Source organism: Ziziphus jujuba, chromosome 7, assembly GCF_031755915.1.
Source record: "Ziziphus jujuba cultivar Dongzao chromosome 7, ASM3175591v1".
Classification (NCBI taxonomy): domain Eukaryota; kingdom Viridiplantae; phylum Streptophyta; class Magnoliopsida; order Rosales; family Rhamnaceae; genus Ziziphus; species Ziziphus jujuba.
This window is the reverse complement of record NC_083385.1, coordinates 27,727,917-27,754,880: the sequence shown is the minus strand read 5'-3', so window position 1 is coordinate 27,754,880 and position 26,964 is coordinate 27,727,917. Positions and strand designations below refer to the sequence as shown.

Sequence of the window (26,964 nt, the reverse complement as noted above, 5' to 3'; positions counted from 1 at the left end):
TGTATCGACCCGATTCAATAAAGCAACCAAGAAAACTTGAAGCCACAGCCTCCAGAGGGAAGATCGAGTACTGAACCCATAAACGGTAAAATCACACACCATCGAGCTTATTGAAATGGAGCCACAAGAGACATATTTCTTAAGCATGAATTTATGTCAATGTAATTACGCACAGCATCTAATAAACTGCCAAATATATGCAAGGTACGTTTGGGATGAACTGGACTTTAACCCAGTCCTACATTTGAGACCAGACTTCACCATTGGATTGGATTATGAATAATAAAGCAGTCCCCTAATCCAAATACAGCGGAAACGTAATGCTATGCAAAGATCACTGAGATCCTGTATTTCTTCTAATAATCTCTTCGGTAAAAATGGAACTCATATACTTGTATACCCAAAAAATTTTCCTAAAAAACAAAAAAAAAAAAAAAAAAAAAAAAAAGCCCTGTATTGAAGAATTCCACTCCCATGTTAAAATGAGAAAAAGAATCGAGACTAAGGTTTCGGCCTATTCTACAATCAGCAAAAAGGTTTCGTGAAGAATTATACAACAGAACAATTGGTCTCGTTTAGACCATAAAGAATAGCGTCTTCATTTTCAAGGTGTTCACTCGTATGATCCAATGGAGCTTATATCTGTGCAATGAGTATTTCATTCCATGCATCTGGAATTCCGGGTAGGCACCAATGCAAGCAATCGTTTACACCCGGGGTTCCTCTAAAACTGTAACGAGATATGTGACCCTCATCCCTCAGTTCTGACAATGCTGTGATATCCAAAATCTTTACCTTCGTTCCCCTTAGAGCAGCCTCAATTACCGGATCTCTTGATCCGTCTTGAACAACTTCACTTCCACCAGACAACGGAGTGGTATTATCACAGGTGCCCCCAGTGTTCCAATCACCATTAAAGAAATGTCTCGGAGAAATTGTCCTAAAGAAAGCCTTGAGGTGGGGATGTGACCGAAGCTGTGAATCAACCCACCTAACAATACTATGCACAGTAAAATTCTTGGCATTTCCAATTTCAGCACGCTTCTCATCCTTGTTGGGCTTCCCATCGATATGCATCACCCACCGATTTGCTACAAGCTTCCCCCTGTTCCAATGATGCCCTGTATTAAGAACTAATACATCAAACCAATGGAGATATCGTCTCAGGAAAGCTGGCGGACGGTCCAAATGCATGGCAACATTACTCGTCTTGTTAGAGGAATCATAGGGAACTAGATCGGACAAGCTTGCAGACCAGTAATATAGGATGGTAGTATTGGTCTTTGGAAACCGATAAGCCCAACCATCAGGACGAATAGCTCCACGAGCTTTAACAAGACCATATTGCCAGCCAACATTTTGGACTTCTGGACTATCCTTCCCACCAGTGGCCATACACATCAAAGATTGGAACTGCTGGCGACCCAATGAATCTCCTACAAAAGCAATTGTCTTGTCCTTCATCCTGGAATGCAAGATCACATTGAAAACATTAAATATACAACTGAAATCCAAAAGCTGTAAAAACCAAGTAAACATGTTAAACTTGACCAGAAATAACCGATATTTTACATGGGAACATTTCTAGCAGAAAAGGTCCAAAACGAAAATCAGGTCCAGAAGGAAAATCAAGTAGAAACTAGGAACTATATACAGCTCATATCAGTATCTGAACAATCCAATCATTTGCAATTCTGCTGAACATGTTGTAATGCAACTTAATAGAATAACAATTTGCCCATGTTGGAACAACTTGACAAGATACCTTACAAGCTTATATACTCCTTTGATTTAGGAAACTATGGCAACATTGTAACAATAATTAAATAAGCCAACAAAATGGAATGAAGTCTTTTTCTCAGAATGTAGAAGACTTAGAAATGAATGAGAAGGCTTATCAGGGGAATTTTAACCATAAATATAAATTAAAAAAAAAAAATAACCTGCAACATGAAAAGATAACAACCTACCTTCTCAAGAATGAAGACTTTTCAAACTCAGGCATTTTACAATTTTCTGGCTGCCACCGGTATCCCTCATAAGAGAAATCAGTTCTTTGTGTCAGTCTACATGCCCACATTTGTGATAGCCACATCTTACATTCTGAACCAGAATAAAGTGGCCGCCTGCTATCTGCAACCCATCTGCCCTTGGCATAGTTGCAAACTGCAGAGATGAAAAATGGACAGACTTAGAAATAAAATGAACAGTGAAATTTGACAAACTGATGCTTGCACAAAGTTAACCGATTGATGGAAGGATCTCTACAACTCAGAAAGTTCGAAAAAAAGCAAGCTAGAAACACAGACTCTATGGTTATACATATAAAAAAGACTAAATATCTAGATTTCACGAACTTCCACAAAATTTAAATGAAACAAGACCATTTAAGAGGCAAATTTAACCAGTCAACCTTTCAAGACCATGTCCTTTTACTAATTTTGTGAATATTATCTGTATAGCTTTCTACAATAAACTACTCCTTTCTACCCATTTAACCAAGGCCTCCAAAGTGATTGAAGTTCTATCAAAACTGAAAGAAAATGGTACAGGGAAAGAGAAAAAAACAACAGATAAGGAATAAATATTTGGCTTTTTCTGCCTTTGTTACAGTTAATATGCAGTCTTCTTCCAAAACAAAATTAACCAACGGAACAGCATAAAACACCTTTCCCACTCCCTGGTTGGCTTATCTCTTCCATGAGTTCTCTGATCTCATCTTCATTCTCCAATCACTATTATCTAAGAACCTGGCATTCCCATTTATCCTGATTGTCAATGTTTCCCTCCAGAGGACACTTAACAGGACAAATTTGGAAACCTGCCCACACTTGCTTATGCAGTGTGCGAGTAGGGAGCTTGTATTTTGATGGTTAGAATAAGTGAAATCCTGAAACTCCAACAGTAAGAAATTTTAGGATATCAAGGCTCTTTTAAAAAGCTATCTTAAGGCTAATGAAACCACAAAATTGAGGGTTTAAGCATGAAATAGGCTTGGGTCTGGGAATTTTAGAACAAGAAAATGAAAGAAAAATGTTGTTGCTGAGGGTGCACAACCCATAATCAAAAGTATTAGCTGAACAAAACCTTTGCTTTCTAAGCTCTCCTTAAGTACCATACTAGATATAATCTGTGACCAAATGGGACTTTATTCCACCATGATCCCCTGTGCTGTGTCCCCACAGGATGGATATGTACCTTAGTGGTCAGTTCACAACCCACCTGTAGTTCGGTGGTCAGTTAATCTCCTTTATCACATACTATTCTAGCCTTATCATACTTAGTTACCCTTTCGTAACACCCAGAGTTTCACCCAAAAATATTAGCTAAAAGTAACCTTCGGTTTCTAAGCTCTCTTAAGTATCATAGTAGAGTGTAGTAAGATTGATGTGAAATTCTACAAACTACCATGCTCCATTGGACTGTTGACATTGAACCCACTGCACCTTGGTGGTCATCCAATGGTTCATCTTCAATTTGGTAGTCAATTGGCAGCTACCCATTCACAACCTATTCCAACCTAGTCATGCTCTCATACCATTCATAACAACGTAGAGCTTAGCCCAAAAGTGCCAGTCAATGTTTATGGTTGGTAAGAACCTAGATATTCACATGTGCGCTTTGCATGTGAGTTCCAGGTGCATGCAAGGCGACCATCTCTGGTCAGAAAGTAAATCAACCATTAGAAACTAAAAGCTGTTTCTTCTTCACTAGAAGAAAAGTGTAATTGTCTCCCATCCCTGGCCATTCCCAACTGTTTTATCCATGTAGAATTACCCTCAAGTTCTATGTTTACATAATCCCCAATTGCTTGTGTATCCAGGGTGGAAAACATATTTTTACCTAGCTAAAAAGGTTGACAGTGATTTCACCAGTAGAACCAGCAAAAAAGCAGTTCAGTGTTGGCAGGCGTAGCACACCAGTGGTTGTGTACCATTGTAGAAGACCAAAAAAAAAAAAAAAAAAAACCTTAAAAATTTCTAATAGTAGACTTACATTTTCAACAATATGGTTACCATACCTCTGCAATTTACATAGGTGAAGTGAATGATCATTCGACTCATGTCACATGATATTTTCATTCATTTTATCCAAAAACCAAAAAATAAAATAAAATAAAATAAAATGAAAACAAAAAACCTATTTGAGAATATCAACTATAGGTAATGGTAAAAACACACATTCCCGAAAAGATAAAAACACAATTTTCAGAGTAGGCCAAATGAAAAGCAAGTTAAACTTCTCATAGAGAATAGGAACAGAATAACTAGGATTTATTAGAATTTTAATATTGTCAGGTTTTATTAGTATTTGATTAATTTCCTAGTTTAATCAGGTTACTTTGTGTTTGGTTTCATAATGTCAGTGCTTATTTTCATTATAAATGAGGCTTACTAGAATGCTATTAGACAAAATATTTTGATTATTGAATAATAAAGCTATTGCAATCTCTCTCTCTCTCTCTCTCTCTCTCTCTGTCCTATATCACCTGCACTAGCAAAAAGCAAAAATTCCAGCATCTATAGTTTTCCCGAGGTAAATTCCTATTCAAAACTATACTTGGGTTCAATTTTGAAGGTGTAATTTGAGAAATTGTCCATGACATCCAGAAAATTAAGTATTGACTTTATCATGTATAATTGATGGTTCTAACACAATAATGTGTCCAACACAAACAAGTGGTAAAGAAATTTCCATTCCAATTTTAAGAGACCATAGCTTCCCAAAATGGCAATGACAAATAGCAACATGCTGATTATGGTTTGGATGAGATCAACCAATTGGATCCAATCAGATAAAGTAACCCACTAATTGCTTGTCCGATGATCAGTGCTACAAGGCAAGAAGAAGGTTATAATTTATAATCACAAAAATGAGCGATTATGTTCATAGACAAAATAATTTTTCATAGACCTTAGAATTTAAGAGCTAACCATTGACAGGCATCAAAACACTAATGAACTAATGCCACTTGAATACCATACCAATCACACATAACACAACTAATTAGCACAAGAACCAATTGCATTCAATAACAAGTACGTACTAGAAGCAAAATTTCTAAAGAAAACTTAATCACATACTGAAGTTGAAACAAATTTGTACTATTTTGAGTCATATTATTCCAAGTTCACATAATCACAAAGTAGGAACAAAGATAACTATATACTGAAGTTGACGGTACCATATAATGATTACACAATAAGATTTATAAAGACTAATGACATGCTTGCATCTCTATTAAAGGAACCCTACCTTTGGTTTTTGAAGAGGATGTCACAATTCTACTGCTTTTTTTGTGTTTTAGGTAAGAATGTGGGTGTAGAAATGATTGGTACAGGACCTAAATTCTCTACTACCTCATTTATTTCTTCTGTTACAACCACATGTGACTCTTTCTCTTCAACATTTCCATTTCTCTTCATAGCATTTGAAGATTGTTAGAGGTTTCCACATGATACTCTAAATGGTAAAAAGAGACAAGTCATCCGTAGACAAATCTTGAAGCAAGTTGTAAAACATTACAACTCCAAAAATATGTCTAAATTTAAAATCAATTACAAGTCACAATCAAATAAAGTTGATATTGGTGTAAGAATTAATAGGAGCAGATATTTTTCTACAAGAAAAATTGAAAAAGCTTGAAAAACTTACACAATGAGATTTGTAAAGACTAATGACATTGAAAAGACATGCTTACAGCTCTATTAAAGGACTTACCTTTCGTTTTTGAAGAGGATGTCACATTTCCACCGCTATTTTGCATTTCAGGCAAGAATGCAGGCGTAGAAATGATTGGAACAGGACCTGAATTCTCTACTACATTATTTATTTCTTCTGTTATAACCAAACGTGACTCTTTCTCTTCAATGTTCCCATTTGTCCTCATAGCATTTGAGGATTTGTTAGAGGTTTCCACATGATAATCTAAATGGTAAAAGATACAAGTTATAAGCAGACAAGTCTTGAAGCAAGTTGCAAAACATGACAACTCAGAAAATATGTCTAAATATGAAATCAATTACAAGCCACAATCAAATAAAGTTGAAATTGGTGTAAGCCCTAATAGTGGGAGCAGAAATTTCTACAAGCTATGGGGTCATATAATCACATGTGCTTGTAGCATGGTTAATACCATACGTCAAATTAGTTGGAGAAGTAAACTCAAAAACATAAAAATGAAAATAAAAAAACCTCGACTGGCATGGCAAGCCACAGGAGTTCTAATTAATTATCCATCTTTTTTTTTTTTTTACCTCTATTCACAGTCACAAATATTTTGTCTACCATGATTCCGTCTTCACTCCTTTCTAGGCCTACATCTTTTCACCAATAGCCATTTCATACTCAATAATAATCAGTGTGCTCTCGAAACAAATTAGACAAAAACAACTTTGATTCATCTGAATCCCCAGCACATTGAACCACTAACTCCTCACACATCCAATAAATTATTATCCTATGCATTTTCACATCAGTCACTACTCAACCAGCGTAATATCCATGTCTTGAAAAATGATCCTTCAAAGTTTAATAAATCGGACAAGGAGAATATGGCCAACAAGATAACTAAATTTTTTGCCTCTTTGTAGCCATCAATATTAACCGGCCTTAAAGGAAGTTCTAATACAGAAAATAGTTTGCATACATATACATGTGTGTGTTCCAAGACACGTAGTTAGCACACAAACGTAGTTAGCACACAAACATGAACATCTATGTTCCAAGGCAGAAAAGAGTGTGGATACAGTTTCCCCTGCTCCAGATCTTTTTTCTTTCCCTTAAACGTTTCATCGCATTTGTATCACTTAAAATAACAGAAAAACAACAAAAGTAAATATATTGGCAGACAAACCTGAAGAGGAAATTGAAAATCGCTCTTGGGTCAAAAAAAGTGTATTGGCAAAAGGACTTTTCTCCCAAGCCCAAAGTAATAGAGTCGTAAAAACAATGGCAGCCAGAGTGAGAGAAAGAGCTCGTCCTCTCAATATAGAGTAATATCCTCCTTTCATCTGTGCTAAAATGCTACAAAACACAGATTCTGAATCGGACCGTTGTGGGTCTTCCTCAAATTTCCTTGTAGCAGAGAGAATAGCAAAACTATCCACCATATACAAGAAACTTTTGCTGCTGCATCTGTTGGGAGGTTAAAAAAAATTAATAAATAAAAAATAGGGGAAGTAAGAGGCACTGAAACATTAATTAAAAAACTTAAACAAGGAAGCTAAAGAGACAAAAAAACAAACAAACAAACAAACAATTTTTCTTGGAAATAAATTTCCAAAAACAATTTGCCAACCGCCCATTTTTCTCATAAAACAGAGAACAGCTTATTCAGAAAATAGTTTTGAAAACCCAAAGAGAAAAAAAATAAATAAATAAATACAAAACACATTGCCATACTGGCCTTAACAGACTTATAAAGCAAAAATAATATCTCCATCCATTCTGATCTGCATTGCTAGCATTTTGAAATAGAAACTTCTTAAAGGAGGATGAAAAAAATAATTCTTTGCCAACTAAAAAACAGAAAATAAATAAATGAACAGATCCCAAGTAATACCTTGTGTAGAGTAACCCGGAGCCTGAGCCTTCCCATCTGCGCTGCTGCCTCAATTTCTGCCCAAGAACCAACACGGTCGGAAAAGCAACCAAAAAAAAAAACTCAGATTGCGATTTCTTACACCTCTCTCTCAAATTTTCAGAACTCACTACGCTATTAATTATATCTATCAATTTCAACGAAGAAGAAGAAGACAATGATGATGACGATGATGATGATGACTGATCTCCAGGACAAAAGGAACCCAAGACAAAGCTCGTTTAACAAATTAGCACTTGAGTCAGCATTTTCGGATTCAATTATTATTTGGATGGTGGTTTGTGATTTTTAAGAGATTAGGATTGGATGCGTGCAGGAATTGTAAGAATCTGGTTGAAGGAGATCTGGGTTGTTCTCGCAGGTAGTGTTGTTGGACCTGATGGTGATGGTGTTGGCTTGGGGTGGTGGATGAGACATCTCCCTGCTTTTGTCCACATTTTGGACGGCTTTTTCTTTCAAAATTTTTATTTTGTAAAAATATTTAATGCAAAATTGATATTCTTTAAAAAATATAAATATATCTATATATATATATATATATATATATATATATATATTTTTTTTTTAAAAAATTAATTTTAATATATTTCTAACAATGAATTTTAATATATTTCTAAAATATGTATTTATATATATATATATATATTTATTTATTTATTTTTTTACAAAATATTTTTATAAGAAAATATTAACAAAAATTTGGAGGATCTGCACTAACACTGTTTTGGTGCTCAAATACTAAATTGGTTCCTTGTCAAGATCTTTAATTCTTAATAATCATAACAATTTTTCTTGCATTTAAAAATTATTATATAGATTTTTTTTAAATTAATTTTTAGAAAATATATTTGTAATAGCAACTAGAATTTAAAATAAGTATATATTCCAATTACATATATATATATATATATATATATATATATGTGTGTGTGTGTATCAAAGCCTTGTTTTAACTTATAATTCTACTTTCTTTTTCAAAAATACTGATTTTAAAAGCTATTTTTGGCTTTTCAAAAAACTACGCGGAACAGAATTTAAGTTATGAAAGAATAAATAGCAAAGTAGAGTCATATAGTTGGGCAAAATTCTAATGTTAAAAAAGTGTTGTCATGAAAATTAGGGATAATTCTCCGTACACCCGCTCAAGTTTATCTGTATTACAAGTGCAGCCAATGCTCCAATAAACTAGAGAAAGCTATCAAAGACAAATCCAATGTGGAATTAAGCAGGCAACAAGTGCAAAGTGTCACATTCCGTGCAAAAGAAGTAAAACCCTTGAGGTTTAACTGGAAGACTCTACACTCCCCATGAAAATCCTAGAGAAGGCCGGAATATTCTAGAAGATTCAAGAGAAACCTAGACTAATGTAGATTGGAATCTCTCTAGAATACTCCATGTAAATATCTTATACATAACCCTAGAATAATCTAGAACCCTAACTAGATAGGTGATATGTGTACATATCTAGAACCTTCCTACATGCTAAGCCCTCTATATAAAGGGTTGGACACTCATTTGTAAGATATCCAAGAATCCAAGAATTCTAGCAATACAAGTATTCTCCACATTCTCTCAAACTCTCCTACTTCCTATTCTCTTACTCTTAGCTTCTGCATTGTGTTAGCTTGTGAGCAAGGCTTACTTAGCAAGGGAGGTGCTAAGTGCCGCACGGGAGTGTTGGAAAAGTTAGGCCTGTGACAAAAGGCCATTAAAACCATTAAGACAAACACCATGAGGAATAGAGAAGAGAAACCACCAAAAACTTTAAAAATTTTGAATTGAATGATAAGAGAAGAGAAAAACCAACCTAAAAGCATAAAACTTTAACGAAAGGAATGAAAATTAAAATACTATATTAGATTTTTTTAAATTAATTTTTACAAAATATATTTGTAACATATTTCTAAAATATAATAATTTTCAACTTTCGGACGTGGAAAGGAAAAATAAAAAAGGAATATTATATGTCAACCTTGGAAGTTTAAATCAGTTACCATTAAATTTCCCATATTTTAAAAATTACAACATTTTTAAAAAAGTATGAATAATCTTATTTAAAAAAACATAAATAAAATAATAAACGGTTAACCATAATTATTAGTGATTTAAAAAATTTAATGATACTTTTAAAACTAGAAGAATTAAATTATAGTTAAGTTAAATCTCGTGGACGAAATTAATCAAAATAAAAAATGAATATTATTTTTCTAAGAATAAAATAGGTAACAGATAAATATTTGGGTTGCGTTGACGTTATTTTTTTTTAATAAAATAGATAAGAATAAATATCTTTGTTGAGTTGAACTATCTAACAAACTTTTTTAGAATTAGAAGGTTATTTTGATAATGTGTATTCTTTTTTTTACATCAACTCGACAAAGCATGTAGATCGATTTATAGGAATTTTTTTTAAATAATAATGTATGTATGTGATGTGGCAAAAAAAATTAAAAATAGACAAAACCATTGGAAATTATAATGTGGATTACTTATGTAGTATAAAAATGAATATCATCCAAATTTAGGTGGTATAAATTCAATTTTAAAATCATTTTTCAATGATAATATGCAAAATGCTATTTATGGTTATGAACTAATTGTATGTATTTTTATTAAGCTTTTTTTTTTCCTTTTTTTCTTTTAAAAAAATGATTTTTTAAAAAAAGTTCATAATATCTAACAAAGTCTTTAGAAGTAGAGGATCAATTTTATAGTGTCTATTTTTTGCATTGCAACATCAGTTTGATGGGTTATTTATTGAAATTTTTATTTTTCTGAGTGACTATCTCTTCTTCTTTTTTTAATATGGTAAAAAAAAATTAGCAATAGACAAAGTAATTTAGCAATAAAATGTGAATTGATGCATATGTGATATAAATGTGTAATCAATTTTAAACTTGTTCTCCAATAATAATATGCAAAAAGCTATTTATGGCTGTTAATTAATTATATTTTATCAATTTTTTTTTAAATTAACTTTTAAAGGAAAATTGGGTTTTGAATGAAACTTCACTATGTCAAAGCCTTCATATGTAAATATGTACTTTAACAATATTTAGGCCACATCAATTTAATATTCATTTTAGTTATTATCATTCGAGAGTAATTTTCTTAAATCATTGTTTATATTGCTTGTGAGGCATTGTTTATTTTTACAACTCACATTTTCACGTTCACGAAGTTCAAAGGATTAATAGTGATCCTTTATAAATTTTTCATATTTTTAATAATGTGAAAAACAAATAAAAGAATCAATTTCTCTATGTCAGGACCCGTCCAGAATTCTTTCTCCGAAACCCTACACAAGCCCTGATCCCAGGGAAATACCACCGAACCTTCCAATGAAAAATCCGGCAGCACCTCCCCTAAGGGTAGGACTTACCAAAATTATCTGCACTGAAAACACACTTAAAAAATTCCTTCCACATTACTACAATTTGTTTCCACAAATTTACAGCACTTAAAATAATGACAGCAGCAACCCAGTGTATAAATGATAACTACATGTCCAATACAGTATACAGAGCTTATACAACAAATGTGGAATTTATACAATAACAGATAAGAAGTAATACAAGATAAAGAGGAAAAAGGGAAGAAATACTTCTTAAACTTTCGGCAACGAACTGAGACGTTGGGCTCGCCCCAGACAATCAACGTCTCCAACCTGGACCTAGGGGAACGGAATTTAAGAGCGTGAGATGCTAATCATCTCAGTGAGTGACCCTATCTACTGTACACCTTTAATATTAATAATATACCAAATAAAGGGATTTAATTAATCCATACCGAACAATTACATAAATAAATAAATAAACATTTGAAGGCAATACTTTCTCTCAAAACCCTCACTATTCACTCCGTTGGAAATGTTCCCCTTTTAAAATATTTTCATAAAACCCGATATTCGTACTTCCCGAAAACCAAGGGACCAATTAATTTAATAAACAACAAATAAATAAATAAATACCCCAAATATAAATAAACTGCAATAAATTGTAATAAATAATTTTGTACTCTTTGGGGTTTGAAATTTCTATCCGAAAAAATTTGTACTTGACGCACCACACCATATACCAGTGATGCCCTCCGATACCCAGCGCCCTGAGCACCGACTGGCGGGGAGATTAAAGAGAGAAACTTGCAAACGGCACTTCGGCGTCCAGACAGTACCGTTGCTGAAACCATCATCCCGACCAAGGAGGGGGGCGGCTGTGGCCAATAACAAACTTGCCTGTCCACGGTCCAATGGCAACTCAAGGGTGAAATAATAATACTTGCGCGCTGAACCACATATACATATACCAGAACACCAATACTGTGTGAATGCGTCTAAAATAATTATTAAACCAACCGTACCGTTTTCCAAAATTACCGTGGGAAATATACCAAATTTTCACAAAATACCATCCCACATATTTCCTTTTCACAATCCGGTACGAAAACATCAATAATAAATAAACCATAATTTTCTCGTAACACGAGGTGCAATAATTAAAATACTGCGGGCATAATTTATACAATTTAAACAAATATTTTCATAAAATATTTAACCCAATTATGCCCGAAAAATAATACTTAAAACCACGTATGATTATTACCGAAATACACTTTACTCATGCATAAATAAAAAATTAAACCACAATAAAATAATAATTACATCGTACCACATGAACATGATTCAAATACCAATTAACATAATTAATTGCCCAAAATATTTTTGAAGGTGGGTCAGTCACCTGGAGCACGCAATTAAACCATGATCCACCATGGGATCAATTCCACGACTCACCGGTGCTCCTAGAATACAATTCACACACAGTTAAATAAATTAATATTTTAATCGGATAAATAATACCCGGTACCCGGGGGGTCAAACACAAACGTTATCCAAAATTGTCGAATAATATACCGAATCGAAGCTTGAGCGACAAGGATTACAAATCCGGTCTCCATCGACCCCAATTCCGCCGGAGGTGGTCGGAAAGCTTCGGCCGGATTTAAACTTGAGGGATCTCTCAAACGGTGGGGATTTTAGGCAATCTAACCCTGGAAATGGACTCAGAGGGGTCGAAAATGGTGGAATAGAGGTATGGGTCGGGCTGGGTTGTTCGGAAACGGCGAGAATCACAGGAAAAACCTAACCGGCCGCCGCCGACTTCATCGGCCTGATCTGGGCGCGTCCGGCGGCGACTGGCCGGGAAAATTGGAGGCTGAGGTTGCGGGGAGCTGGGCTTCACCGGTGGCCGGCGCGTGTGGCTTTCCAGCGACTGAAATCCGGCCAAAAGGTCGGTCAAAGAGAGCGGGGGAGAGAGTCAAAGGAGAGAGAGAGAGAGAGAGAGAAGTCTGGGTGTTTTTTTTTGTCTCTGTCGGGCTCGGGGAAGAAGAAGGGAAGAAAAGGAAAAGAAAAGAGAAGGTGTTTTCCCACGTGGGGAAAAGAAAAGAAAAAGAAAAAGGAAAAGAAAAAGAAAAAGGAAAATAAAATAAAATAAAAATAATTAAATAATTAAATAATAATAAAAACAATATTATATAAAATAATAATAAAATAACATGATATTATACATGGTTGACATGTGGCTTCTCAACATGGTGACACATGGTCACCTTCATTAAGTCACACGTGGCACATCGTTACACATTTAAAAAATAATATTAAAATAATACGGTGTTTGAAAAACTCTACAGGTCCATAACTTTCAAACCACATGTCCAAATCGGACGTGCCGCTAGTCTACAGACTCGTATCGACGAGCACTTCACAACCATGCATGAGTCAAAGCTCAACCTTACATGAATAAAAAGTCAACTCCGGCACCCCTTGGATAGTTTGGACCTCAACTTGTTTTGCTCATAACTTTCAAACCGTAGCTCCGTTTTCAACGTGCTACTAGTCTACGAACTTGTGTCAACGTATACTTCGTAACGGTACCTCACTCAACCTAGAATTCCAATTGGATCAAAAAGTCAATTTTTGATCCCTTCGGTCAATGGTCAACAGTCAACATCGGTCAACGTGCAAAAATTCCGACATGGCTCGGGACGAGGTGTTACACTCTACCCCTAACTTAAAGAGTAGGTTTAATTATAAAAGTGTCTCCATAATTTTAAAAACAAGTGGTACTCACAATAATTTGGAACTTTCTTTTTTCTTTTTTTTCTTTTTTTTTAATTTTTATGCCACGAACAAATTAAAACTTGTCAAATGAAGTTAGTTTTGTGGACCCTTCACACTTACATCATAAGATCATAGGATACACATCCCTTTTTTTTTTTCAATATTATTAAAGTTGTCAAAATATTCAGCAAATTTATTTATCAAATAATAATATATTACTATTTAATGGGTTTATTTTCTTAATTCAATTATATATTTAAGGACTCTTTTATCTATATTTAAGTTATATAATATGCTAACAAATAATATATTAACATGTTTTATTTGATAATTAAATTTAATGAATATTTTAATATATAGCATTATTTCTCCCTTATAAAGAATAAATTATTGTATTTTGATAATGATAATAACTAAAAACAGGTACATGTTCCAATTAGGTACATATATTAAATTATGAGAGAATAAGCACGAAGGTAGAACCATGCATTTGGGCAAAATTCTAGTGTTAGAAAAGAGTTTTGTCATGAAAATTACAGATAATTCTCTACGCACCTCCTCATATTTATTTTTATCTTAAAAATGTCAATTGTAATTTTATAAGGTATGTAAATGATAAAAAAAAAAAAATTTATCATAAATTAAAATGCTATGACTGTAATAACAAGGGAGGTAGAAGAAAATCTTTTGGAACAAGAAGGGAGGCATATAATATTATTAAAATTAGAAGAGTCATATTAAATTTTTGTCAAACTTCATACGAACTAAATGATATTAACATTGAAATTGAAATTATCAAGTAAAAGATTGTAAGTATAAATAAGCAGAACAACAATTTTATTACTTCTACCATGTTATAAGCAATGAAGAAAATGTCGTTGACTTTAGCAAAATGTCGGCGACAATATCGGATTTCGACGTTGCTCGATAAGGGGGAGGGGAGTGCAAAGCTAATAAATCTTTAATCTTCTAAACAAATTGCACAGAGAGAGAATAGTTTGCAAAGAGAATAGTTTGCAAGAGAGAGAGAGAGAGATGGGTTGTTTTGCTTTTTCTTTCTTTTTATTATTATTATTTTTTTTTACTTGTGATTTGTGTCAGGCAACTCCATAATTTCAATGAGTTAATCGATAGAGTTTGGCGTGTGACATGTCCCTCACTCATCCACATGCCAACTAATATTATTTTTGTTTAGAAAGTATAAAATAGCTTTTCAATGATGTTGATTCATATTTAAATTTATTGCTTTCTTTATGTTTTTTTTTTTATGCATTCTTTAATTTTTATTTTTTTATTTTTTAATTTTTTAGATCTAAAAGATTTTTTTTTCAATTTAAGCAAAGTAACAATTATTAAAGTGAACATTCTTTTATCGGTAAATATTTGAGAATTTCATGTATTTAAGTATTATTTATTAAATTTTTTATATTTTGATGCTAATAAATATTATATTTTTTTATTTACAATAATTTTTAATATATATAAATTATTTTATTATCATTATTTTTTAATTATTATATTTTTATATTATTTTATATTAATTATCTCATATGTTAAAATCTATATTATAAATTAAATATTTACATTTTTATAATTTTATCGATATTTTCATAAAATTATACCCTTCACATTTCTATCGATATCAGTATTTTCATCACTGGTTATAAGTGCTCATTCAATACTATGAAAGAAAACAAGTGCAGCCCAAGCTCCAACAAGCTAGAGAAGCTATCAAAGACAAATCCAAGGTGGAATTAAAGCAAGCACCAAGTGTAAATTATTTGATATTTTGTGCGGACTAGCTAGAATCATATGAATCATTTAATAGGTTTGTTTATATCAATAATGGAACTAACTTGCTTATTAACTTTTTTAGTAAGGCCCTTGGGCACATGTTCACTATAGTATTTTAATTGGCTCATTAGACTGAAAAACTTATTCTTTTTAAAAATTTAGTTGGCTTATTTCTTATATTATTATTATTATTTATAAATTATTTTGTATATATTTTATTATTATTATTATTAGTATTATTATTTATAAATTATTTTGTATATATATATATATATATATAAATTTGGACATAAGTCATTGGTGGATGTACACACGATACTTATGATAGATAAATAAGAGCTTGACGCATCTATGTTGTATATTTGGTGAAAATTTGAAAGAGAAATCTAAGAGAAGTGTATCAATTAGATACTATATTTGTATTCTATTTTATATTATTAATGATGATAAATACTCAATGGCTTCGTTTAAAAGTTATAAATCTATCTAATCTCTAATAAAATACAATTTATGCATATGTGTTGATCTTGGGAATATAGTGTTATTATTGTTAATTAATTTGCATGATTAAAGTTTGTTAATTGATTTAATCTGTGTTAACACCAACAATTGGTATCAGAGTATTGATATACTTGATTGACTATATTTTATAATTTGTAATTTATCATGTGCTCTATATTGGTATTTCGTGATCTATGATATATGCAAGATCTATTGTGAAATCCCTTATCTATATGTAAGTGAGAAGTGCTTACAAGTTTTGATCTTTTTACAATTCAAAATGATCCAAAAATGGTTGGACTTTGTGGGGGCGTTTGGTACGCAGGATAGATCCGAATCGGACGGGATCGGACAGGATAGGTTCGGATCGGACAGGATAGGACAGGATCGAATAGTGCAGTACTGTGTTTGGTATAGTTCTGGACTGAATGTTGGACTAGTTGTCCCATGTTTGGTGCATGATCGGACTGGATTGGATTATTTTATAATTATAGTATTTATTTTGTTATATATGAAAAGATTTAAAATTATATTTATATTTACAAAAAAAATAAATATTATATTTAATTAAAGTTTTATTATTACTTATATTTAATATGTTTTGTATAGATATTTATATGTTCAATTAATTAATAATAAAAATAATTTAATGATATTTATAATACATTTGTAATTTTTTTTTAACACCCATAAACTACTTAAAATATTGTTTTCAAAACCAATTAAAATAAAATTACTAATCATGAATAACAATTAAATACAAATAAAAAAATTGACATAATATTTAATTAAAAACTTGTTAATAGCATAAAAATATCCATCTTCAATTCATACATATAGATATATAGATATATAAATAAATGTCATATGTAGTTGCACTTTTAACAAGTATGACATCCGTATATATATATTGGATTTTACAAGGATAATCTAATTATATAAGAAATAAGTAAATAAACTCATTGATAGTAAGCCAAATAAACAATCTAATACAAAACCATTACCCCACTCGTTGTGAAATTGAGCACGTGTATGTACGGTGGTGGTATTTTGTATTGGATTTGCTTCATTACGATTCCTCATTGTTTGTTCTACAAACTCAACATATGCAATTTCAGCTTCTTCAATTGTATTATAGGCTTGATATAAATTATTTGTAAATCCATGCACTTGTTGATGACATTCAGACCAAGAATTATATATCCCTGGTTGTCTACCTTTAAACACAACATAAACCCTTCTCTTTGCCATTCAATATTCCTGCATATAATAATAAATGACAATATAATATAGTAATATTATTAAACAAAATAACAACTAACCAAATCAATAAAGTGCATGTTAATATTCTAAAACATAACACATAATAATAAAATTATCCGTACATGCATAATTAGAAACCAACATTCAATACGTTACAATATATGTCCATAAGTTTCAATTCCAAATGTTCATAGTTGTCATCCTCTCATACATATCCATAAATATATAATCCACAACAATACTAATTTAGTTATCCAAAAATCCACGAGCAAATTCAATCTTCTGCGCATCGGTTTTAATAATCTTGAAAACCTCAACGTTCGATGGATCCGATCTCATTGCCTTAGAGATTTTGAGATTGTCAGTAATAGGGAATCCTAACCTGTCAAACTCCATAGCTAAGTATTGTGGATAGTTGATATCAGACTTCTCCAACTTGTCTAACTGTGTAGCCAATTTATCAATAAACTTATCTGCTACATTGTTTAACCCGCTAACGATGTCAACATCCTTCGATTGAGCTTTCCTCTTACCTCTTAATTGGGATTGTGTGGGCAGTTGACTATGTGTTTGATTCATAGACATTGGAGAACCCACATCATCAAATTGGTCATTGTCAGGCTCCATATTGATATCATTAACTAAATCAATTGGAGTTTGTGCTCCATGTCCTGTTGCCCGATCCTTCCCAAAAATATTAGCAAGCCTCTTATATATCGAAAAAGGTTTATCTCTCCAACTTTTTGCACTTGGATTACTCTAAAATAAAAAAAGCCATCATTTAGTAAAAACATTATATATTTAAGATAAGAAACACAAAATTCAATAAAGGTATTTTTTCTAACAAAGTCAAAACCTGCACATATGCTTTCCAAGCATCGTCACTGTCAATCTCCACACATTTAAGAGTGTCATTCCATCCAAATCCACTTTTGTTCAGCATGTCGTATATGATGCCATATTGCTTCTTCCACTTTTTTAGCTTCGATTCAATATGTGGAGTTGCTCGGTAATCCCGAGTTAGGACACATTTCAGCCAGTTGCCGCTCAATCATATTAAGTGTACCAGGTTTAAATGCTCCCATGTCACAACGTTGCCCACTAGCTACAGCTTCATCTAAAAGAACCAGCAAAGCTTCTTCCTCACCTCTACTCCATGTACGCCTAGATTCACCCTACCTATTATCATTACTGCTACCTCCAGCTTCCATTGCTATTCAAGTAAACATTTCATGATTCCAACATTATCAAAACAAGATGCAAACAAAATAACAATAAATCTCAAATGTTGCACTTAATATAATATAAGTTTGCCTTCATACATATTGTCCAAAAGATTTAACAAACAATATTAAATAAGCAGTTAGAGCATAATTTTTTACATAACCATCAACTAGTAATCATGATGACCTCTCCACTCACCAAACATTTGCTTAGCTAACTCATCTCTCCAATTCGTCCATCGATCTGAGGAAGCAATTGATCCTATAATGTCCTCCTCTTCATTAATGTCCAAATTTTCCATCCTATCATATTCGACTTCTCCAGGATCGAGTGTCATTTCTCTTCTAATCAGATTATGTATCAGACAACATGCAGTAATGGTTTTGATTTGTGTTGCAATTGGGTAGAAAGATGGACTTCTTAAAATTGCCCATCGCATTTTAAGAACCCCAAAGCATCTTTCTATAATATTCCTAGCTGATGCATGCTTCATGTTGAAATACTCTTGATAATTTATGGGTGCACAACCATCTCTCCATTCGGAAAGGTGATATCTTGTTCCCCTATATGGTGCAAGAAATCCTTCACCATTTGTGTAACCAGCATCCACTAAGTAATAACAACCTAACACAGAAAAATATCTCCTATTAGTTTATGCAATGTTAATCCACTCGATGAAATATTTAAGGATTGGTCTTACCGGTTGGTACTTTTAGTACATTTGGCCTACTTATTGCATCTCGAAGTACTCTGGAATCTGAAGCGGAGCCTTCCCAACCCGGTAATACAAATATAAATTCCATATTCGGGTTACATACACCTAAGACATTTGTTGCGATCTCACCCTTTCTTGTTTGATATCTTGCCTTATCGATTTCAGGTACTTTCACCTTAATATAAGTTCCATCTAATGCTCCCAAACAATTCTACGACACAAACAATTTTACTAACGTCAGATAATGCTACAAGTCATCTAACTATAAAATTAATAACCAAACTAGTCCACATACGTACCTTAAACATTTTCCATCTATCATCCGAGCAATTATCCGATACAGGTTCAGGATGTCTCAACAAAATGGAATGTAAGCGCAACACCCCATTCAATACTGAATTGAAATATCTACTAATTGTCTCCCCTGATCTATAGAATCGACTGATAATTGTACAGTTTTTTGTATGATGAGCAATTATGTGCAAAAATATGCACATTTGCTCTTCCAATGTAACAGTACCATCTCTTTTCACATATCCATCCTGGCGTAATAACAGACATAAAATAACAAATGTTCTCCTATCCATCCTCAATTGACTAATACAAGTGACATCATTGTCCAACAAACTATCTATAAAAGATGTACGCAATTCGGTATTCCTAGTTATTCTATTCCTAACACCTCTTTCATTTCTCCTTTGCCACGCTACATACATGTACATAAAAAAGATAAACATAAAGCCCCAACAAAAAGATTGAATCACAACTAATTTTCTTCCATCCATCTCTACAAAAAAGAAAAAAAAAACAACAAATAAAAAAAAATTATAAGAAATACAATAAATTGAGCTGCTATTGCCAATACAATTGAATAAATACAGAAAACAAAAATCTTCCATAAATAATATATTTATATATTAGCATTCACAATAAACATTATATATATTTGGAAGGTCAAAATAAAAGGTGGATTTAAGTTTTTTTAAACTCTTCAAACTCAATATATATATATATATATATATATCATCAAATTTTTTTTATTATTATTAATGATGGAGCCAATGAAATAGTTTTCAAACAACATTGGTAAATTACAAAAATAAAAAATAAAAAATAAATAAAAATTATAATTATTGCAAAAACTAAATACAACTTTTTGAGCTTTTATAATTTGGATAATCATTGTGTTGCAACCCAAACTTATGGTGAAGTATGAGTTAGATGGAGAAAAATATATGTTGTATATAATTAAAGACAAAAAATGAATTATATAAAGAAGTTATTTGAAATAGATTTAATTAATAAATATGCTTAAAAATAACTTTAAATGGGAATAAAAATATAAATTTAGAATAAAACTTTATATAGTTTGTTTTGATAGTGTACTTATAACTTCTTAATATCATATTTTGGTTAGGATAAAAAACAAATTAAGTATTGAAGACCAAAAATGGTGTTTGCAAATATTCAACCAATTAATGCATTATGCATTTTTATGTTGACCGACTTTTGTGATGAGGAACACCTATTATTTTATTATTACTTTACAAACGAGGAACATGTATTCTTTTATGTACATTTGGAATTATTATACCATTCCACTTTATTCTTATTTATTTCCTTGCTTGGTAAGAATTTTAAAAACATATATACATTTGCGTGGAATCCAAGAGTGGCATTAAAAACATTTTATATGAGAAGCAATTGAATTCAAATTAAGCCATGTTATTGTGGTTGACACAAATGGAGGAGGAAATTTTAGTACAGTTTAAGGTGCTATTGATATGGTTCCAGAACATAACACACAAAGGGTGAAAATCTACATTCTTCCTGGAACATACAGGTCTATATATATGAAATATATATACATATATATATATATATATGTATACGCACACACTCTCTTTTCTTGCTATGTCTTGTGTCTGCAAGCCTCTTTCTAAGTTGGTTTTTGGGGTCAAATTGCTTTTGGAGTTTTGAGTCGTTAAAATTTTCTGGTTTGAACAGAAAACCAAATGAAGAATTTTCAAGTTTTCATTTCTTACTGTTTTACTTTGTAAGTGAGAATGCAAATGTAGGTACATGTACAGTTGGTATTTGCATGGGATTTTTGAAAAACTTGCTATTTTTCTCTTTATCTTCCTCTTCCTTTCCTTCAACATGACTTTTCGACCAAAATTTTCAACCAGCTATATTGACTATGCATGCAGGTTTTATGCTTTTTTATGAAAATTGTGGAAAACATTTTTTGAAATTTCTTTAAATTTATGCATAGAAAAGATATATATACCAATTACGAAGCCATATATATCATTCATAGGACAAATGAATCATACATCCAGAACTATACTTACATGGCATGACTTGGCATCAGATAAAAATCAATATGGTATTGCACTGGGAACATATAACTCAGCATCTGTAACCGTAAAGTCGGATTATTTCTGTGCAACTAGAATCACTTTCGAGGTACTTAAACATCTTTCCTAAGTCCTTCCCTCCAAAAAACAATAAGATCAAACTTTCAAATGCAAATTATTTGATACATAATTTCATGGTGTGGGGTGTTTGCAGAATTCTGCAGTTCCAGTTCGCAGAGGACAAGGCAACCAAGCAGTAGCCTTGAGAATTGCAGGTGATAAAGCAATGTTCTATAAAGCAAGGTTTTTGGGGAAGCAAGATACGCTTTTAGATGAAAGTGGAACACACTTTTTCTACAAGTGTTTCATCCAAGGCAGAGTTGATTTTGTATTTGGCAGAGCAAGATCACTCTATAAGGTTAAAAAGGCAAAAAAAAAAAAAAAAAAAAAAAGCTTATCCATTTTTTATTAGAGAAGACAAAACCCATGTTTCATATTTAGTCTCCTAATCTGGGTTTCTTTCTTTGCTTTCTAAACCTTACAACTAGGAATGCCATCTGAATTCAATAGCTAAGAGATCAGGAGCAATTGCAGCTCATCACAGGGATTCACCAGATGATCTGTCTAATGTGTTCATTCAATATGCTTTATTTTGTATCTATCTGCTTGTATCTATCTATCAATCTATCTATCTATCTATCTATCTACTTGGCGTAACACACCCAATTATTACAAACCAACAACCTCAAACCGATTCAAAACAACCACCAATGACAATCCAAAACAAAAACCAATTACACAAACCAGATCTTTACAAGTTTGCATTAGACATGTTAGATCATTCAGAAGAATTTTTCATCATGTTAGAAAAATCAGTAAAAGCGTCTAAACTAGTAATAAAAAAAAGCAATCTAAAAAGGTTGATATTGCATTGTCATAATTTCAACCATTCTTGAGAGAATGACTAAATAGAAAGCTGTCTCGTAGAAATTGTTAAAGGGTCTCATGTTGATATTATAGCCAATCTATATATATAACACAAAGCGTGCTAGAATACTTATTTTGTTTGCTTTCTACAATTCTATTCTTTATAATATCATAGCCATTGGAACACAGTCCTGTTTTCCTGAATAGAACCTGAGGAGTTGACTTTTGGATTTAACTTACTGAAATTAGACAATTTCTCATTAAATTTATGTCTTGGTATGGCTTTTTTGTCTGAAACTTCTTATAAATCTGTTTGATGAGATTTCAAACACTTTTAATTAAAAAAGGCCTTTCCAACAATAAAAATGAGGTTCTGATATAGGACAAGTCTCGACCAATCTAGTGTCTGCAATTCTAACTGTGGTTTTATCAATATATCTTTGTCACATCACAATAACAATTTCTATAACAGTTTTGTAGTTTCACATATGACATTTTCTTTCTTATCTTACAGTTTTCCCGTCGGGAAGCAAGGGTAACTCATGTCTTAAGGACACTAAACAACAAAAAAGAGCATCACTAGGGTCTCGGAGACATCGAAATCCAAATACAGACAGGAAGTGGAATCAAAGGAAAAAAGAAACAAAAGGCCCAAATCAGAGAGTCAGTTACACGTCCGTTTGGTCAACAAGAAACAAGCAAAAGAGAGAGAGAGTATTGGGAATGAAGAATTACCTGTTAGATACGGTCACTGGCCTTGGGGATCAGCAGGGTGGAAGAGGGGGCAATGAGGGATTGGGGAAAGGCAAGGGAAAAAGAAATGAAATGCTGGAATTTCGGAGTTGGGAGAGAAGGCCGGTTGCTGAAATGCTGAAATACGCAGAGATATACGATTACAAATTTAATAATTCAAAAATAAATAAAAAAATAAACCACAAATTAAGCAAATTTGGATTCGGCCACTCACAGTGACAAAAAAAAAACCCAGTTTTGGATTTTACTCTGGTCGACGTTTGGGTTGAGATTCGAGCTCTTGAGGAGTCTTGGCAACAATAGAAAGGGCGTGGAGTCCAGATTGGAGCTCGTCGGCCAAGGCGTCGTAGACCAACAGATGTCGTTTCACGAGGTTCAAGCCTTCGAATTTCGGGGAGACAATCTTGAGGTTGAAATGGGTTTCGCCGGCGGCAGAGTTAGGGTTAGCTTTGACAGCTGCATGGCTGGTGTACTGGTAGGAAACGTCTTCGAGGTCAAGAATTGTGGCTTCAAACCGAAAAGAAGTGGCGAACGGTCCGGCAGAAGCAACTTTATGTGAGAGGCTGAGAGGTTGAAAGCATCGAAAGAGGACAGGACAAAAGTGACCCAGGTGTTTTGGTGGGTCAGCTTTGTCCCCTTCGTTTCGGATAATTTGATTAATGGGATAAGTGTGTCCCGTCCTCCATTTTCCTTCCCAAACACCAGATTGGGACTATAACCCATCCAGTCCTGGCCAGTCCCATGTAACAAACACCCCATGTATGTTTTGCACTTTGTTTTGTTTTGGATTTTTTAAAATTTTATTTAATTTTAAAATATAGTCATTTATAGTTAAAAATACCAAACTTTACCCTTTTATAGTTTTCCTCCCAAAATGATATGCCAAGGATACAATGATAATTTTGTGTAAACCAAATTCAAATATCTTGTATGAGATTTTTGGGATCCCATGGTATGATTTTTTATTGTAATGGGTACTTTGACTATGCGGCAACTACTCTTTTCACACACATGTAGCCAAAAAAAAAAAAAAAAATTTCTTTTTCATCTTCTTCTCTGTACCAAAGATTGGTTCTCCTACGAAAAATCTCAATAGACAATTTTTTTTTCATAAGAGATTTTTCGCTTTTGGTTTCCTTCTTTTAATATCACACTTGTCTTAATTGTAAAAAAACAAAAATGAAAGTAAAAAATAGAAAAAGCATCCCTCGCGTCCAAAACAAAACCTTAGCTTTTGAGGTTTTTCTTCTTTTTCTTCTCGGATAAAAAACCAACAACGTTTCACCCTCTCAATTTTTTTGCTAATCCTCGCACATCTTCCAAACTTACGACAAAATTCGTATGATTCATCAAGTAGATGAAGAAGCGCTGCCATCGCCAATAACAGTAGCATCAAGACATTAATGGAACTTCTGATAATCTGCCATTGCTGGAACTTGCTATTTGATGTGTTCAAGTTGGTTTGTTTGTTTTTATTTTTAAGAATTTGCCTATATGGATGTACCTAATTGAAATGCGTATTCATATTTGCATTTGAGTGAAACCGAGTCTTATTTGCTTTTTATCTACTCTCTTTTTTTCACTTGCCCTATTACTACATTAAGGAATTAACATTTTGGGTGTAAAAATGATGTTGAGTTTTAATGTTCATTTAGTAAAAAGGAGTATATAAGGGACATGGAATTGTCAATTTTTAGATATTATTTTATAATTTCTATTTACCTAAGTTTTTGCGTGGTTTGTCAAATGTCTTGTGTTCTACTTGTGCCCTGATTTTGAAAGAAAAAAAATTAAAAAATAGAACAAAAGAAAATGCAATCTTGTAGTGAAGACTAGGAAGATGAGAAAAAATGAAAAGTTTGAAGCTAAGATCCTTTTTTCTAGGGAAGATAAGGAAAATTGAATGGAGCATTTTATTTTAAGTTTATTTTAACGGGTTACAATAAGACTCAACCTTATCGGCAAAGGAAGAAGTTTGTAGTTATTGGATTCTTAGGAATAAGTCAAACACTTGCCTTCTTCAATTATTTCATTGTTAGATGTTAAAGGTATACGGGTTTTTATTCATTTACTACTAAAGTCGAAATTAGGTTTATAGTAGGGTTATGAGTGGTATGAGAGATTTTTAAATAGAAGTCTATCGGTGAAAGTGTCTATTCTATTGCTTACTAGGTTTGATATTCAAATGGAAAGGAATTAAAAAAAAAAAACCAAAAAAAAAAAAAAACAAAAACAAAAAACAAAGAAAATAGTCACTTTTAGCATTGTTTGGTAACAAATCTCAAAAATACATCCTCATATTTTAAGCATTTTTTTGAAAATTTTTTGCTTAAAAACCACAAAGAGCACCATTCTATAATTTTCTTGTTTTCTATTTTATAGTATGTTATTTACTTATGGTAAATGACTTTTTGTAGGTGTGTGTTGTTACAATAATGATTAAAGGATTTAATGATTAATTCAATAGTCAAAGCATAACGATATATATAATTGACACTGATGAACTATTTATTAATATTTTTATACATTTAAGTTCTTTTTGCGTTGGTTCATATTGAATTTAAGATTCAGATTGTTATACTATTTATAACAAACATCATTCTTCAACAAATATACATATATATATATATATAGGTTTAACTCATTTTAGGAAGGAATTATTCATTTTTTTAACTTTTGTGCCATGTCTAAAAGACAAAAGCAACTAGTACATGGAGATTTCTATTTTTGAACTAGAATTCCTTAAACAATTAGATAGACTTTTATTTAGTGTATTGATGCATTTATATTACAATTTTCAGAATCTACATATATTTGGAAATGAGAGAGAATTCAACAATATTTTATTAGGTTAACAATGATGATAAGGTATTGGAAGTGAGGCAAAATGGTTAGCAATATAAATATTTCACAACCAAATGATGTTAAGAAGAGATAGAAAGAAACTATAAAGTCCTCTCCTACAGTTGATGAGGGTAGCAACAGAAAGTTTGTTTGGCTTAAGAACAAAATTAAAAAGAATGCACTATGTAGAAAAATATAAAATCAAATATGAATGTATTTGGTAATTTTGTTACTTATGTGACAAAGAATAACAATAACATATAACAATTTTCTATCAATAAATAACCGTTCATAGAATGTTTTATATGATCATTCTATTCAAACTTTATCCTTACTATTAATATAAAATGAGTAGATAATTTGTATTTTAAATCAAATTATCATAAGTTTATTGATTGTTAAAATAGATAGACACACTTTTCAAATTATTATATTATAGTAGTTTTAAATTTATTTTGATTTGAGCTATTCAAAACTAATAATAAACTACTATTTCAGAATAAGCAATGTGCATTGCATGAGACTACACCTAGCTATATTAATAAGATTCATATATGGCTTTTCATTGTGATTCATATATTGCCGTGTGAAGCCAAAAAAGAAAAAAAAAATATATTGGGTTTCATGTTTTCATAAACCTATTGTAAACAATTTTCAAATTAATCCTAAAAAACTAAAAAAAGCATGATGTAGATATTAGGTTATGTGTTTCGTAGTAAATTGATTTTATGCAATTATGTGAAATTTGTTTCTTAGACAAATTGAAAACTAGGCCTTGTTGTAAAGTGTATACTAAATGGAATAAAGTAATTTTGAACCTTCATTTTGGTATGAGAGAATGTTAAACTCACAGAAAATCTTA

General features: G+C 32.1%; 2 protein-coding genes and 1 pseudogene across 2 annotated transcripts; 1 reads left to right on the top strand and 2 right to left on the bottom strand.

Annotated features, from left to right (window-relative positions):
* Positions 1-324: 324 nt before the first annotated feature.
* Positions 325-8,027, bottom strand: LOC107406720 (protein trichome birefringence-like 14). Its single transcript, XM_016013892.4, has 5 exons — positions 7,565-8,027; positions 6,857-7,137; positions 5,722-5,928; positions 1,971-2,166; positions 325-1,465 (listed from the first exon to the last, which is right to left on the bottom strand). The coding sequence occupies exons 2-5, from the start codon at positions 7,110-7,112 to the stop codon at positions 637-639; spliced, it is 1,488 nt and encodes a 495-aa protein (XP_015869378.4). The 5' UTR covers positions 7,113-7,137; positions 7,565-8,027; the 3' UTR covers positions 325-636.
* A 9,319-nt stretch (positions 8,028-17,346) lies between these two features.
* LOC132804547 (uncharacterized) lies at positions 17,347-18,469 on the bottom strand. The gene is made up of 2 exons (XM_060819182.1): positions 18,136-18,469; positions 17,347-18,038 (listed from the first exon to the last, which is right to left on the bottom strand). The coding sequence occupies exons 1-2, from the start codon at positions 18,220-18,222 to the stop codon at positions 17,526-17,528; spliced, it is 600 nt and encodes a 199-aa protein (XP_060675165.1). The 5' UTR covers positions 18,223-18,469; the 3' UTR covers positions 17,347-17,525.
* A 2,199-nt stretch (positions 18,470-20,668) lies between these two features.
* Positions 20,669-23,044, top strand: LOC107420876 (pectinesterase QRT1-like; annotated as a pseudogene).
* Positions 23,045-26,964: the final 3,920 nt, after the last annotated feature.

Excerpts from the sequence above, each read along its gene's own strand:
- LOC107406720 (XM_016013892.4), bottom strand. The coding sequence starts at position 7,112 with ATGGTGGATAGTTTTGCTATTCTCTCTGCTACAAGGAAATTTGAGGAA. Across the intron at positions 5,929-6,856 it reads ATTTTCAATTTCCTCTTCAG|ATTATCATGTGGAAACCTCT; the intron begins GTTTGTCTGCCA and ends TTTACCATTTAG. Across the intron at positions 2,167-5,721 it reads ATCCTCTTCAAAAACGAAAG|TTTGCAACTATGCCAAGGGC; the intron begins GTAAGTCCTTTA and ends TCATCTCTGCAG.
- LOC132804547 (XM_060819182.1), bottom strand. The coding sequence starts at position 18,222 with ATGCTGAACAAAAGTGGATTTGGATGGAATGACACTCTTAAATGTGTG. Across the intron at positions 18,039-18,135 it reads CTTGGAAAGCATATGTGCAG|AGTAATCCAAGTGCAAAAAG; the intron begins GTTTTGACTTTG and ends TTTTTATTTTAG.